At 40.3% G+C, this 14,884-nt stretch overlaps 1 protein-coding gene across 1 annotated transcript in view; it reads right to left on the bottom strand.

The window, feature by feature from the left end:
• The window catches only part of TNKS (tankyrase), a 147,346-nt gene that overhangs the window by 59,058 nt on the left and 73,404 nt on the right, over positions 1-14,884 (bottom strand). The window contains exons 4-5 of the mRNA XM_076336717.1: positions 8,370-8,406; positions 7,423-7,498 (exon numbers count right to left, since the gene is read on the bottom strand). Of these exons, the coding sequence (XP_076192832.1) occupies positions 7,423-7,498; positions 8,370-8,406 (113 nt within the window). The remainder of the gene's footprint in view (positions 1-7,422; positions 7,499-8,369; positions 8,407-14,884) is intronic.

The following is a 14,884-nucleotide window of genomic DNA, read 5'->3' as shown; positions in this document are numbered from 1 at the left end:
GGGAAGAGTTGCCTGGAAGGACTTTAGTCCATCTTCTCCCCTCCATCAGTCCTCCTAATGACAGCATAAACAGGGATAGGCTCTAAGGTTGTGAAATCCTTCATCCAAATCAAAGTTGGGAGTATGGACCATACAAATATATTACTGTGGGGCACCAAGGTATCACAGAATAACCAAGGTTGGAAGTGAGCTCTGGAGATCAACTCGTAATCCAACCCCCAGCTGCCCTTTTTCACTTAGTTTACTCAGGTACTGTGAATGACTTCATATCTGAGGTGGGATAAGAGCATATATAGGTCAGTTGCCATGGAGCAGTGGGCATCTGATGACAAGTTCTCCCATGACTGTATACATGCCCATACCCAACACGGGTCACCGGTGAGGCTGCAGAAGAAGCACAAACAATTGCAGCACTTGCAGAACACAGCAGTCATTGACCACAGTAAAGAAAGATCTTAAATCCCAAATTTTTAAAACAATAAGCTTTCAGAATAATATTTTTGTTTTAAACAGAAATAGATGTGCTCTCTACCATCCCTTAATCCCCAGAAAATTAGCTTGCCAAAATAGCGGAGTGCTGGCTCACATCTTCCCCTAGGCAGGCACAATACCTAGCTATATCCTTGAGATATATAGACATATAGACACACACATATATATAAGTACACACAGCTAGGTGTATATATAAACAGTGCATATGTAGGTATATATAGGCATATATATACCTATATACTTTTTAATTTTTTCATATATATAAAAATATACACACTCACACCCCTAGATATACCTTTGATACATATGCGTTTCATGAAACGCATCCAAGATCGGTGTCAACAAAGACTACTGATGGCTTCACACACTGTCAGGGCCAACTTTACACTAGCAAACATAAGCTAAACAGAGTACGTTGTTATCACGTATTTCGATAACTGCAGTTCCAAAAAGCTGTAATCATGCATCACGAAACTTCTGGCTAATCTTTGCAGGACCCCAAATAAAGAGCCCCAAATCTGCACTTTTCCCACCCACAAAAGTAGTTTTATAGTACTTCATCAAAACCAGACTGACACTTTATGCTAGTAAGCAGCAGGTGAGCAGATTCAGCAAGGGCTTGTCTAGCCAGTTATTCTGGAATAACTGTTTTGGATTTACTCCATGTGGAGCTGTCTTTTTTTCTGAAATAAAATGACATTTTCTAGTTAAACAATTTTTTATATGTTTTTAAAAATTTTTATTTTATTAGACTAGTCAAGGAGAAAGCACGTGTTCTGAACCAAGAATATACACAGTCAACTGTTAATCTGGTTTCAATGTATGATTCCTTTGCTCCTCTCCTCTGCACAAGTTATTTTTTGTTGCAGATAAGCCTTGAGATTAGAGACTTTTGATATATCTACAAACACCACCAACAAACAATGTATGCCAGCAGAAAAAGCTCATAAAATCTTGGGAAAGAAATTATGAACATTGTGACACTAAATGATATATTACATGTAACAAAAAAATATACGTATGTGTAGACCGCACAGAGATTCAGACATACCCTTGGGTATGACAAAAATGCCTTGCATCAAGTATCTGCTCACAAGTCTTTTACTCAAATATGCAGCTTTTGTTTGCAGCACAACATTTAAACAGCACTCTTTTTATTATATGTGAAATAATTTCTTCCAAAAGGTGTTCCATACTCATCTGAATATAATCTATACACCATAAATTTATAGAACAGACCTACAGGTTTATGTGGTATTAGTTTTCATTTTTATTACCATTGCACAAGAAAAATGCACACAATTATAAAGCTTTATAGTGTCACTAGCACACAATTTGTTCACAAGTCTTGCAAGGCATGGCATTTTTCCTCAACCCCCAGCTCCTAGAGCCAAGAGGATTACACGAGAATCTCAACCTCTGCTCAAGTCTGTAGGTTTAATAACTGTAAAGAAAAAGCTTGTGAAAACATGGGTTGATTGTTCCGTACAGACTCAGAAATTGGAAGGCATACCAATTTTCTTTTGAACTGCAGGATTTTTCATGAAAATGGTTGAGAACAACCAGAATTCTGGAACAGGGGCTGGCAAATCCACTTACCAGCAGCAAATTGGAGACTCCCTGGTAAGAGGAGACATAACTCACCTGATCTTGTTAGAATTCAATTTCTATTTATCAGCCCTTTGTTTACAGGCTGATCAAGCTGGCTGCAGACAGAAAGAAGCAGAGGAGGCAAGAGAAGGAATCGGCAACCCCATCCAACAGAACATTACTTGGTGTCAGAGATGTCCCATAGCAGGAGCTGAGGGGCACGCCATCCTCTCCACAAAATGCACACATGCAACCCCTGCACAAGATCTTGCTTCAGGCCAAGGATGCTGGTACTCAGCACCGCATTGCAGACCTTCTCAGAGTTGGATTTCTTACGTCTGTACCCTGCATCCATGAACCTGGATGCTGCCGTGCACAAGAAAAATGAATGTCTGTATGGCAGGAAGGAATGGGCTGAAGAAACAGCCTCAAACCCAAGAGGCAAGTATGTTTCCTATGACTCACAAAGTTTAATGCAAAGGCCTGCTACTGGTATTCGGGATTCAGGGTTGTCTACATCTGGTTTGGAAAGATGTAACAACAAAGGCGTGGGAAAGGCATAATACCAAGTATTGAGGACCGGTACTGAGAGCTGTTAAGGACTGAAAACTGGGAATAAACAAAGAAAGGGGCACTAGGAGCCAGAAGACTACAGTGAAATAAAATGAAGCAGGACCGCATGCATGCTAGAAATGGCCTTTTAATAAATAATTGCCCATTATTTTTTTCCGTAGGATCACTGCCTCATCCACAGTGCTGGATGGTCCCACGCTGGGAAAGAATGGAGGTGCGCTGTTTGCAAGCTCCCTGGATCACTTGTTGCAGAAATTTCTACATTTCTAGTTTCTAAGGAGAAAGGCAGGGAGGGAAAGTGCAGGAAGGAAAACAATGTAGTTGTGGAGGAGTTGCATCCTGTGCTGCCTTCTAGTAGTAATTCCTGTCTCACACTGAACAAATACTTGAGACCAAACTGTTCACAGGTAATGCCATGGTATTCTTTGTTTTTCATGTGGTTCATACAAAATGTAAATACAAAATGCAGCTGCAACAGATCAATGGAAACTATACTTTCAAAATATGAAGCATGCATTTCATTTTACAGAACAATAATTGTTCTGTGCTCCAAAGAGCTCAAAATCTCATATATTTGCTCTACTTCAAAAGAGATGAACCTTGAGAAAAGGACCAAAACAAACTGTTTTTTGAGTAACTCCTGACCGGAGGAGTTGGGTTCCCTTGCACAGAGAGAAGGTTTTATTCAACTGACACCTGAGTATTTTAGTGCCAGCATGCATAATGTAGTACAGGAGCGGGATATTATATACCAGCAAAAATCCAACTTCAAAACAAAAATCCAACCTCCCATTGCTAATAGCTACCATATCAGCTGGATGCAGTTCACTTTGGAAAGCTGTCAAGAAGTGATGTGGGAAATCTGCCTTGTAGAGAAGAGTTTTCATCTGAATTGCTAAAAACAGTGCTTCCTTATTAGCTCAGATACTTCTTTATTTTAAAAATGGAGGCAACATCAATTTCTTCCTAAAACACCTTTCAAGTGTCCACAACAGCTTTCCAAAGGAAATGAGACAGCTAGGAGATGGCTTCAACTCAAATTGCAACCATGATACATTCTATTTTAAGCCTGTCTCTTGCCACTAACTACTGGATTAGGTAAACTGTGAGTGTTTTAACAAGTCAGAAATCCAGCTCCCATGACAAAATAATACAGCTTTAGCTTCCAGTAGCAGATAGGAACCTGTTGTTTTAAAATAGTCAAAAATATTTTTTGAAAATTCACCCACAACTGAGTCTTGAAAAAGACACCCCCAGAGGAGAAAAATATTTGAGGGAAAATAACAGGGGTTGTAAAGCAAGTCTCCAGAGCCTACATACCTTTATGTAGATAGACACATAAATAGGTGGCTTGGCTTTTTGACAGTGTGAAAGTTCAGTACCATCTGTTAACTTCAATACTATAGCATGTCTTCTAGAAGTCATTACTTCTATAGATTACATAAAGACCAAACAGTTTGGTAGAGCTCAGAGACTGGATGCAGTGAGATTTCAGACCCATCGGGAATACACAGGTGCCATGCTTTTTGTCTAAGTTCTGTTTTGACAGAGCAAATGCTTTGCGAAGCAATCTAAACAGAAGTGATGTAACACACAAATTTTATGTTACACATACCACATCCTAACAATTATGTGATTTTTCAGTCTCCTGTTAAAAAAAAAATCAAAGCAAGACTAATTGGCATGAAAAATGACTCATATTTCAGCTCAGGCATTGCTTTTTAAAAAGCAAACAAATGGGACAGTTTCAAAAAAACAACAAACCAGCTCTTGTGAAATTTTAGCCTTGCATAACACTCTCATTTGCATACACTGTACCGTATAGCTCTGCACTGTATAGCTCAGTACTTGTGCACTATTATTTGTGCCCTCATGTATATATATTCAACAGACACACAGGCCAATACTTACTCAAAAAATCAACCATTACCTAGCTCAATGAAACAGTTTCTCTGAGATATTATTGTTGATTTTCCTTGGTCATCAAAACAAAAATCCATAAATTACATAGATCCTTGGTATGCAGGAATGCTTTAGCTAATGTATAAAATTGCTCTTTCTTTCGCACACATGCCTTCATTTTTCACTCCAGAAAATAATTGCAAGAGTAGCAATAGAGAATGAATTCCCTCTTCAGGCAACAGCTGAAGAGCTTCAGTAATGTGAACATTTCTGCAATGCTCATAATCTATCTAAACTGTGACTTGGAGGGGAAGAAGCAAGTTCAGTTTTCACTCCTATTCAGCCTTTGACCTCTATGCTAAACAAAGAGATGGAGCAATGGTTATCAGCACCAGCTGTAACTGTTTTAGCAGCATGGACTCCTGTCCAGTAGGAATCAGACTCTGGCTATCAATAATTTTCAAAAAGGTTGCAAGCAGCACACAGAATGCAGTAAGTCATTGTTATTTCCAACCCAAGCTGGTTTCAAACCAGCAAGCTACTGTCAGAGTTTTCCACCCCTTTTATCTGTTCTATGAAGCACAACCTCACAGCAGATGTGGTGCTTGGGAAATCCAGGAACTCCAGATGTTAGTACGCATGGAACACAGTAGTGCTGGGCGTCTCAAAAATGTGCAAAGCCAAGGAATGCACAAACTGGAGAAGCATGTACTCAAGAGTTTGTGGATATGTCTGTACTGCAGAGTAAGTGTGATGCTGAGAATCTCAGGCCACTCCACAGAGTCTGCACTTCCTGGCCCTGACAGCTGCGTTATGTCTGTAGCCTTACACTGTAGTAAGTTTGAGGCTTGAAAACTCAAGGGATCTGCAAAAAATAACTACAAAAAGCATCAAGGAATGCAAAAGCCAACTTCCAAAATGGACAAATTCTCAGCTAGTGTAAATCGGCATAGGTCAATTGGAGGCAGCTACACCAGCAGAGACTTTCATTTACAAGAATGCTGTGCTGTAGGCTGAAAAGTTCACTTAATTTGCAGCACAGCTTAGAATGGTTAAACCCTAAGTGATCTTGCACTAGTACAGGACCTGAAAGCTTTGCCTTACAAATGAAATACTTAACAGTTATACCGCACACTTGCTACAGAGAATTACTTCACTTTAAACAGTCTGTACACATATGGTGGGGAAAAAAATAAATCTGGTAGACATCATTAAAAAAGCTAATTAATATCAATGGCAAGCCATCTTAAAGGGAGTCTTAATAACCAGTGCATTTACCAACAACCAAACACACAAACAAATTAAAGTGTTCACATCGATTAGCTTTAACTGCAATATGCTTTCTGAGCTTTGGGCATAAATTTTCAAACTAATTCAGAGGCTACAATAACACATAAATATTTTCCACTAGCTTAACATGAATTTTAAAAGCTTTTTTTTTTTTTTTTTTTAATTTTAACAGTGATAAATATTCTAGATAACATATCTGCAAGGGCTTATTCCTCTCCATATTGACAGAAATCACAACTCTGCCTTTGACCTTAAATCAATAGTGCTGGGGACTCAATTACTCAGTAATGCAGTGCTGTATTTCACCATGCTTAATTATAACACCACAGTGCACTATTAATACCTAAATATAATCTCATTTGAATGGTAAAGTCTTAAAAAAAAGAAAAGGGAAATGAACTACTATGGGCAATATGTTACGGGGAGTATTTAATCAGTTCCAATACAGCTGAACTAGATAAAGCCCTTGTTCATTTGCCTGTCCTCAGATCATAAAATTAATTGTTTTAAAAACCTGGAAGATTCATTAACTTTCCATCAGTAATAAAAGTAAACAAGCAAAAGCTGGCTGGGTTTTCTTTCACATAGTAGGTATCATAAGCATGACAATTGAGAAAACATTTTAAAACATGTATTAAAAATAGGAATGTTTTCACAATGGAGCTACATTTTTGTAATCAGCAACAACATGCCTTTTAATGGAAAGGCAGCATAACCTGGCCTATCTCCATTGATTTCAGTAGAACTGGGCTGTTCCACAACGACTCCAGAATGGGCAGAGGTTTACACTATGGTCCAACACACTCCACCAAAAATAAAGAAAACTATAAAGGAAAACACTCCCAAGCTTTTATCTCCAAGAGTCAGATGTAATGTTACACAAGAGATGTTTTTAAGAGATGCAGATTAAGAATGTTCTGGTACACAGTAAAAAAAAAAACAAACCCAAAACAAACAACAAAAAACCCAATGTTTGTAAATCCAACAGTCTAGACAGACCATCATCTTGATGTCTAAAACATCAAAAATCATAGGATCTACTTCTCACTCCGTATGTTCTTCCCTCCTCCAGTTTCAGCCTAATCCTTAATTTAACTCGTTCAAACATCCCTGCCAGAGAAAGTCAAAACAATAATGTCAAATTTAATAAAATGCAGAAGGTGTTAAGCATATCAATACAGTGCCAGGCTACGTGGCAAGGCATTAGGAGCTAAGCCGAATACCAATCACCTCACACAGACAATGTGCAAAACCAAATAACTTTCCTGCCTTAGTTATTTGATTCATCTGCAACAGTACATCTTGTTTTTCTTATAAAAGGTTTTAAAGGTTTCACATTACATGTACGCCAGGGTCTGACATTTAAAAGAAAAGACACACACAAGATCCACGTCCGCCGACTGTTGATCTGTCACAACTGCCAGCGTCAAGTACAACAGCATTTGATTTCATGGTGAAAAGACATCATGGGTTTTACCCCCATATAAACTCTCTTGGTTTATACATCTATGCTTTCCAGTATGGTTAAATTGGCCTTTCTTGAATAACAGAAATATAAAGCAGGTATTAACTTACCTTACGCCCATCACTTGCATGGCAGTTCACATTTAAAGGAGTCAATAAAGCCATCAGTTTTTCTTCATTACCACTCCTGTAAATGGAGAGGAGAGGATTATGGAAAGGGGAAAAAAAAAAAAAAAAAAAAAAAAGACAGAGCTCTTTGCAAAACATTTGCTAAGGAGCTGGATATCAAAGTATAGTATATTGAAATTTGTACTCTGCCAGGGAGAATGTCAGATGGCTAAAAGGATCTTCTGAACATTTCAAAACCAAGGGTAAATACAGAAAAGAATATTAAATTTGCAGATCATGCAAAAACACCTATTAATTTCTGTCCTTAACCTCATCCTATATTTCCTTTATCTAATTTTACAGATCCTCTGAAAGCCATTTGCCGAATTAAGCGTTCTAAATTAAATACATTTTCATAGCATATGGCACATAACATTTGAAACAACTACATACCAATATCCAGAAATTTTTTAGAAGGGTTAACAGTCTATATAAAACATTCTTGTGCTGTCAGAAGGAAGGATGAAAGCATTTTTGGAATATACGACTGAACTTTACACCTTTTGTATAGGCTTCCTTATGCTCTGTTCTGATAAAGCCTATTTTCAAAATATATCCTAAGGCAGCACTAAAAACCAAAAGAAAAGAAAAATTCCAATATTTAATTTGCCCCTAAAAAGAACAGTCACAAAACGATAAAGAGGATTTAAGCAGCTTAAAGCAAAAACTCAATATTAACCTTCTAACCACCATAGTGGGGGATTTCAATTACATAAACAGGCTTCTCCATTTGTACCAGACTGTAAAGTCCAAAGAGATTTATGCTAATGAAGTAGTTTGTTTGCATCATTTCATGGAAAGGCAATGACAAAACATTACTGTTTTAAAAATCCCTTTTCCTCTCCTGCTTCCACCCCCAAAATATGCTTTATATTCTAAGTAGCACTCACCTAGCAGCTTCCAGGAGTTCGTCCTTCTTGTATTCACCTAAATGATTGCAAAATATCATGCTGTTAGCATTTGGCAGAAGACAGATTAAGAAATGCAGTAGGAAGCAAATACAGAATTAAAACAGAGAAGAGGAGAAAAAAGCCCACACCCCGCTGGGTGATGGAGCTGTGACGTTAGCCAGCTTGTGGAGGCAGCATCACCAGTACCTTGGAGACGGGCAGCAAATTGACGCATCTTCTTGTCCAATCCTCAGATGGAAAGGCTTTCCTTGGACGACCAATGACTGCGAAATCTTGTGTCCAGAAACACAGTCCCGCTGATAACAGCGTGTCAGCTGAAGACAATGTCCCCACCCCCTGCCCTATTCAGTATGTCACATTATACTTGGGAAGCATAATAAATTCTGAGACAAAAGCGAGGCAGTGCGGCTTTTTAAAAGGTACAAATTACCAATCTCCAAAGCTCTCACCTGCCTATTTGAATGGTAATATTAGACTTCACCAAGTTCTTCAGAAGAGCAGTGATAATTTAAAAAATTCCAAATATTATATCATCAGCCACTTTCAAAGAAAATACACATTTGAAATAAAAAGTACAGACAAAAAGCATGAACTCTCCAAGAGATTGTTACAAGACTCTGAGATTAGAAATAATCACGAGTAGCGTTAAAGCAACATTTACATTTGAAATTCTGAGTTACAACAGACAACTCAGGAGGGTTGTTGCATCACAGGATTAAAATTGCACGTGACTATCTTAAAAAGAGCATGGAACAAGATGACCTGAGGAAGTAAGGTGGTATTCTACAGAGCTGAATCATGATGATGTTGCGCAATACAAATTTAAGGGAATTTCAATTCAGAAATTAGAAAAATAGCTTTTAAACACAGCTTCATAAAGTCACAGAGCAGAGACTATCCTAAGAGCCAAAAGATGGAGGGCTTGAAAAATATACCATACACCACCTGCCAGAGAATTAAAGCCTCTAACCACAACGCTATAAGAAAAACAGGAAGATGAAGCTGTCCTGCAAGAAAGAAAAAACCTTTGTGCTGCCTCCTGTGTGTATTTGTAATAAGCCTGCAGTGAAACTCTCACTACAGGTGAGGAAAGCTGTCGGGCCATGGGAAATGCCAAATCAGACTGCAGGCAAACTGGAAGGCTCCTCTAGAAACAATATCCCTCAACAAAAAACTTCTCTAGGCTGTGGGAGGAGGGTTAGAGTCCTCCTCCATCAGAAACAGCTTGGTACTCCCCCCATCATAGCTCCTCCGGTTATCAGCAGAGGGGGACAAGAACCACAAAAAACCCAGCCCTCTCCAGGGCCTTAAGGAGCCCTGTTTAGTTCAGCATCCTGCCTTCCACCAAGGGTAAGGAGGAAGAGGGTGAGTACACACAGCCATGCACCTCCCACCCCATCGCCCTGGCTGCAGCTAAGGAATTCTCAAAGGCAGTATCTGCATCTCATCATACTGGTGAATTTTGCTTTCACAAGTATGTTTAATTGCTTTCTGAAATATATTCAGCTTTGGGAATTCACAACAACCTGCAGCAAGGAGTTCCACCACGCGACTGCCTCTTGCATGATGGGTCTCTTAACTGAGAGGTTCTATGTTGCTGAACCCCAGCGAAGGAGCAGAGGAGTACAACGCAAAGGCGAAGAACTGAAATTGGCATTTCAAATATAGGCCATGAAGGTTAATTTAGCTTTTGGAAGAATTTATACGTCTGTCTCAACGAAAACTTGATCATGAAACAAGTATGTCTGCCTTCGTCTTGCCGCCACTCTCCAACTTCATCCAAGGGGGTTCCTGCCCACCACAGGCAATTGCCTTTTCAAGCTATGGTGCATGTTCCTCTTTTTTTATTTTAATGAAGGTAAAATACTGGGCACAGTTGTGAAGGTTTCAAATCAATGGTGAGTGAAAAGCTCTGGCCAGCATGTTATAAGGAAAAAAAAGACACTTTAGTACTACTGCATTACTTGTGGAACAATCTCAAACAGCTGGATTTCCTGCAGGAGAGTTATTGGCCTGTATTATATCTACACTTTAGGGACCTCATCAGATTAAAAGACCTGTTTACACATTCTGTTTTGGCAGTGCATCTAGCAGTCCTAACCTGGCTTTTGAACACTATTAGGTGAGACAAGTGTAATAACTTTTTCCTTCGTGCTCAGTAAGTTGGTACTTTAAAACACAAAAAGCCCTTTCCTCAAACACCTTGATTAGCAAAAGCATTACTGACCAACAGAAATGGAAGGCTGCAGGTCTTGACTTAGAAATGTCCTACTGTATGCCTAAGTAAATCAGTTACTTTTACTAAGTGGTACTTTTAGAAAAAGGTTATTTATAGATACTGTTGAAATTCATACAAGCAATTCTTGAAATTCGTCACAGCTCTCCCACACTGCGATATGGATTAGGAAAATATTATCTTGTAATTGACTAACTTTATTACTCCCAAAGAGCCGTCACATTTTGCAAAGCAACACCTAAAATTATACAAGCACTTACAGCATACCATCAGGTTTGCTAAAAAAGGCCAAGTGCGCTCCACAAGGCTCTACTCTCCTGGCTAGGAACAGGATGAAGGGGAACCCCTTGACCACTCAAGCAAACAGCTGGTGGGATGCCACTGAGCCAAGAGAGGGCCAGCTGATGGCATTTGGGAGAAGTGGGTGGCACTGCACACAGGACCAGCTTCTGCTGGCGCAGGCTGCATTCCCACCAGAGGGCTCTGCCAACACAGCTAAAGCCGCTTGGCTACAAAGCATATCAAAGGCCATCCTGCAGCATTTGGCCACAGCTACCTAATAAAATATTCATTTGCAAAGCATTTGAAAACAAACCATGCATGCTTGTGGCAGAGATGAGTTTCAAGTTCTGAGCTGAAGTACAGGAATACAGGCCATCAACCTCACATAATACTTCTGTTCAAAGAATGTCAAACTGTTTGACTTGAACCAAGCTAATAACATCACTTAAAGAGCTCCTTTGGGCAGGTTAGGATTTATAGTTTTGCAAAAGGGCATCTGCAGAACAAAGTGCAGGTAACAGCCTGAATTACTCTTCCAAATCTCTTAGCAGTTGCTAGCTTTGAGAGAAAAATATCCTTCCAATCACAGTGTCAATACAGAGGATTTTTGGCAGCAATATTTTGGATAGCACAAAGCTTGTGTGCCAGATGTGTGAAAGTTGGTGTTGTTAGACCTTGCCACAGAAAACCAAAACTGAAATACAAGGCTGCAAACAATTTTCATCTATCTGCTATCTGGCCCTTCCACCATATGTCAGTTCAACCTGTCCTTTCTGTGTTTCATGGCAAGCCCAAACAACACACAGCCACACCACCAGACACATCCTGCCACACTAGGTAGGTGAGAACTTGCCAGGTGTACCTCCCTTCTCTGTACAAGAGAGCCCAGAGCAACAGCCCAGAAAGGCCACCACTTCTTGGCCTGGCAGCTCACGAGGAGAGCACTGGACTTGCTCACCTCCGCACGCTGGGTAGCCCAGAGACAGTCGGCCTGGGAAATTCTGAAGGTGAGGACAGAAAGGGTGTGAAATGGGGAGGAAAGAGCCATACCAAAGCAGTGTCCCTATTCCTATCTCGTCAGACAAAAGCACGTAAGCAGAAACTGCTCAGTGTCTGGTGTTCACTGCATCCGATCAAGTTCATTGCTTACAGCTTGCTCAGCATCCTTTAAACCATGAAGTTCTCTACTTGTTCCCAGCTCCAGATCACACCACTGCTGCTCCATTTATGCCGGAACTAAAAGGTCACCACTAGTAACCACAGAGAATCACTGTTTCAAAACACAGCTACCACCAGGCAGCTAACTAGCCCTATCTCTGTCCCCTCCCAGGAGAAAACCAGTTACCTCCAACTCCTCTGATCAGCTGTTGCAAACTACAGCGACCAGGGCTCCACGTGCTAAGCAGCCACTGCTGTACCTGACCCTAGCTGCATTTTGCAGTAGCTGATTAGCAGCAAATGCGTATTAACTATCAGACATCAGTGGTCGCTTGCACCCAGCAGTTAAGCAGACCAGTAGCTGGAAGCTCAATTGAGATCTCAGTGGAAGACGGGAGACCTTGCCTTGCACCAAGACAACATGCTGATCAGCAGTCACTTTGAATCCAACTGGAGCAGATGAAAGTAACTGAAAGAAGAGTGGAGCATTGAGCAGGAGACATATACAGACATATGCAGGAACATTGTATTTGGGAGAATGAAAGACAGGTGTACACCAACAGTGACAGGCTGAAATCTTTATGGGCTCCTAACGTATTCCTTTCATTTGTGCTTTCCAGCTTAATGATAAAAGCTGCAGTCAGAGAAGCACAACCAGCCTGTTGCAGCTAGTCTCCACGAGCCCTCCTCTATCATCAACCTGTTCTTCCTGCTTCCCATCTTCAGGGTGCCATCTTCCTGGTTTTGTGGTTACTGGTGCCACATGATTATGTGGTGTTACACTGGGTCACACTGAATCTAGGTGCAGCATAAATCAATTCTGTTATTAAAGAGTTACACAGAATAATCAGTCAATCCGCTTCTAGCTTTAATTCACTAGCAGCCTTTAAATTTTAAACTTACTAGATGAGTCTGTGAAACATGACCATCATATACGCATGTGTCCGAGACAAAAGAAGAAATCCCAAATTCTGGAAAAAACTAACATAATGAATCAATCCTACAGTGTACTTTACAGACAAATAACCTTATTTCACTCTCTCCCCAAAGTATTGAAATTTCATCTGAATACTGCAAGCTGAAAAACCTATCTGAATGCATGACATAAACCAACAGTGCTTTTTCAATGCGTCTACACTACAAAACAAGGTGAATTGCCCTCTGCTCGCTCTCTCTCTCTCCCCCTCTACGTGTCAGCTAATACAGAAACCAGCTGGAGCCAAAATGTCAACCTGGACAAAGCAGTTTTTGCATTATCATACTATCATGTGTCAGTTTTCCACAGTGAGGACAATTCCTTAAAAATTAATGTCACACAAATTAAACCAAGCCATTATCATCAACATAACGGCAGAAAATAATGGGGAAAAAATGGATGAAAATATTTTCAACCAAACTGAAAAACTAAAGAGGATGAGCAAGTTGCACATCACATGGAATCACAGTTACAAATTTAAATCCCCAGGGTACTGATAAACAGTGAAAAATTTTACAATACCCAATGGTACCCTGCTTCTGTGATATGTGACAAAAGGACATGGGCCTGATGAAAGTGCAACCGTGGCCACAGGCTGGGGAGAGAAGATCCATGAATACCACAGAATCACAAAATGGTTGAACTTGAAGGGACCTCTAGAGGTTCTCTCATCCAACCCTTCTACTCAAGCAGGGCCACCTAGAGCAGCCTGCCCAGGACTGTGTCCAGGCAGCTTTTGAATATCTCCAAGGATGGAGACACCACAACCTTCCTGGGCAACCTGTGCCAGTGCTCAGTCCCACTGAGGCTCGACTCATTAACTTTCCGGGTGGCGATCTCTTCAGACCTCCTGTTTCTTTCTTGGCAGCTGCAGGCCTAGCAGCACTGGAAGTCAGGGGTGAAATCTTGCTCCATTAGAAAACATGGCAGCTCTACATTTGACTTTGTCCATGTGCAGAATTCGGCTTGTTATTGACTGCCTACCCTAAAAACCTGAACTACCACTTTTGAAAATATATATAAGGTTGACAAAATATTTGTGAACAGCCCAGCAGATTTTTTTCAAATAAGCATTCACAATTATCCAGCAACACAGTGGACATGGGCTCTCTGGCACAGCAGTAGAGACAGCAGGTATCAGAATCTCTCCTTTTTCCTTATTTAAGTGTTGCTGACGTCTTTCCAACCGGATACTCTGCTAGCACAGGAATGCATGGGGCTGCTGGAAAAACAGGATCAGAGTCCTGATGCAGCTGGGGGGGCTGAGAACTTGTTTTTCCATCAGATTCGTCACTTCATCCAGCTCAGCCTACAGCCACCCAAACAGGTCCGTGAGAATGAAAAGCCTGGGCAAGATGGTGCACAGAGGAGGGAAGGGAGATGAGGCCTCTGCATTTGAGCTGGCATTGCTACAAAGAGCAATCTATGGACCAGAATCCAGAGTTTAGCAAAGAAATAAACACCACAGAAATAAATTAAAATATACCTTCTTTCTGACCCTCCAGGACTTCACAGACCTACGAGCTAGCAATGAGCACACATCCACATATGCCATCCTTTTTAATCCACTGTGATCTTTGGAGTAATATTTAAGTATTTAAACAAATACTCAACTTATAATCAGAGCATGAGGCTTTTAGTGCTTGCGACAGACTACTAGGGTTGGGGGGGTGTTTTTCTTTTTTGTTTGCTTTTTTTAAACACCATTTTTCTAGCAAACTCAAATTTTATTTTCAATGTGGCTGCTTTTGGAAGGGTCCAATCACTCCATTACAATACTCATCAATTCCTTCTTCCCCATTTAACTTATAAGAAAAGTAAAGCAACAGGTGAGACTAAAAT

Source organism: Aptenodytes patagonicus, chromosome 4 (assembly GCF_965638725.1).
Source record: "Aptenodytes patagonicus chromosome 4, bAptPat1.pri.cur, whole genome shotgun sequence".
Taxonomy (NCBI): Eukaryota; Metazoa; Chordata; class Aves; order Sphenisciformes; family Spheniscidae; genus Aptenodytes; species Aptenodytes patagonicus.
Note: the sequence above shows the minus strand (reverse complement) of the source record. Positions and strands in the feature narration are given on the sequence as shown.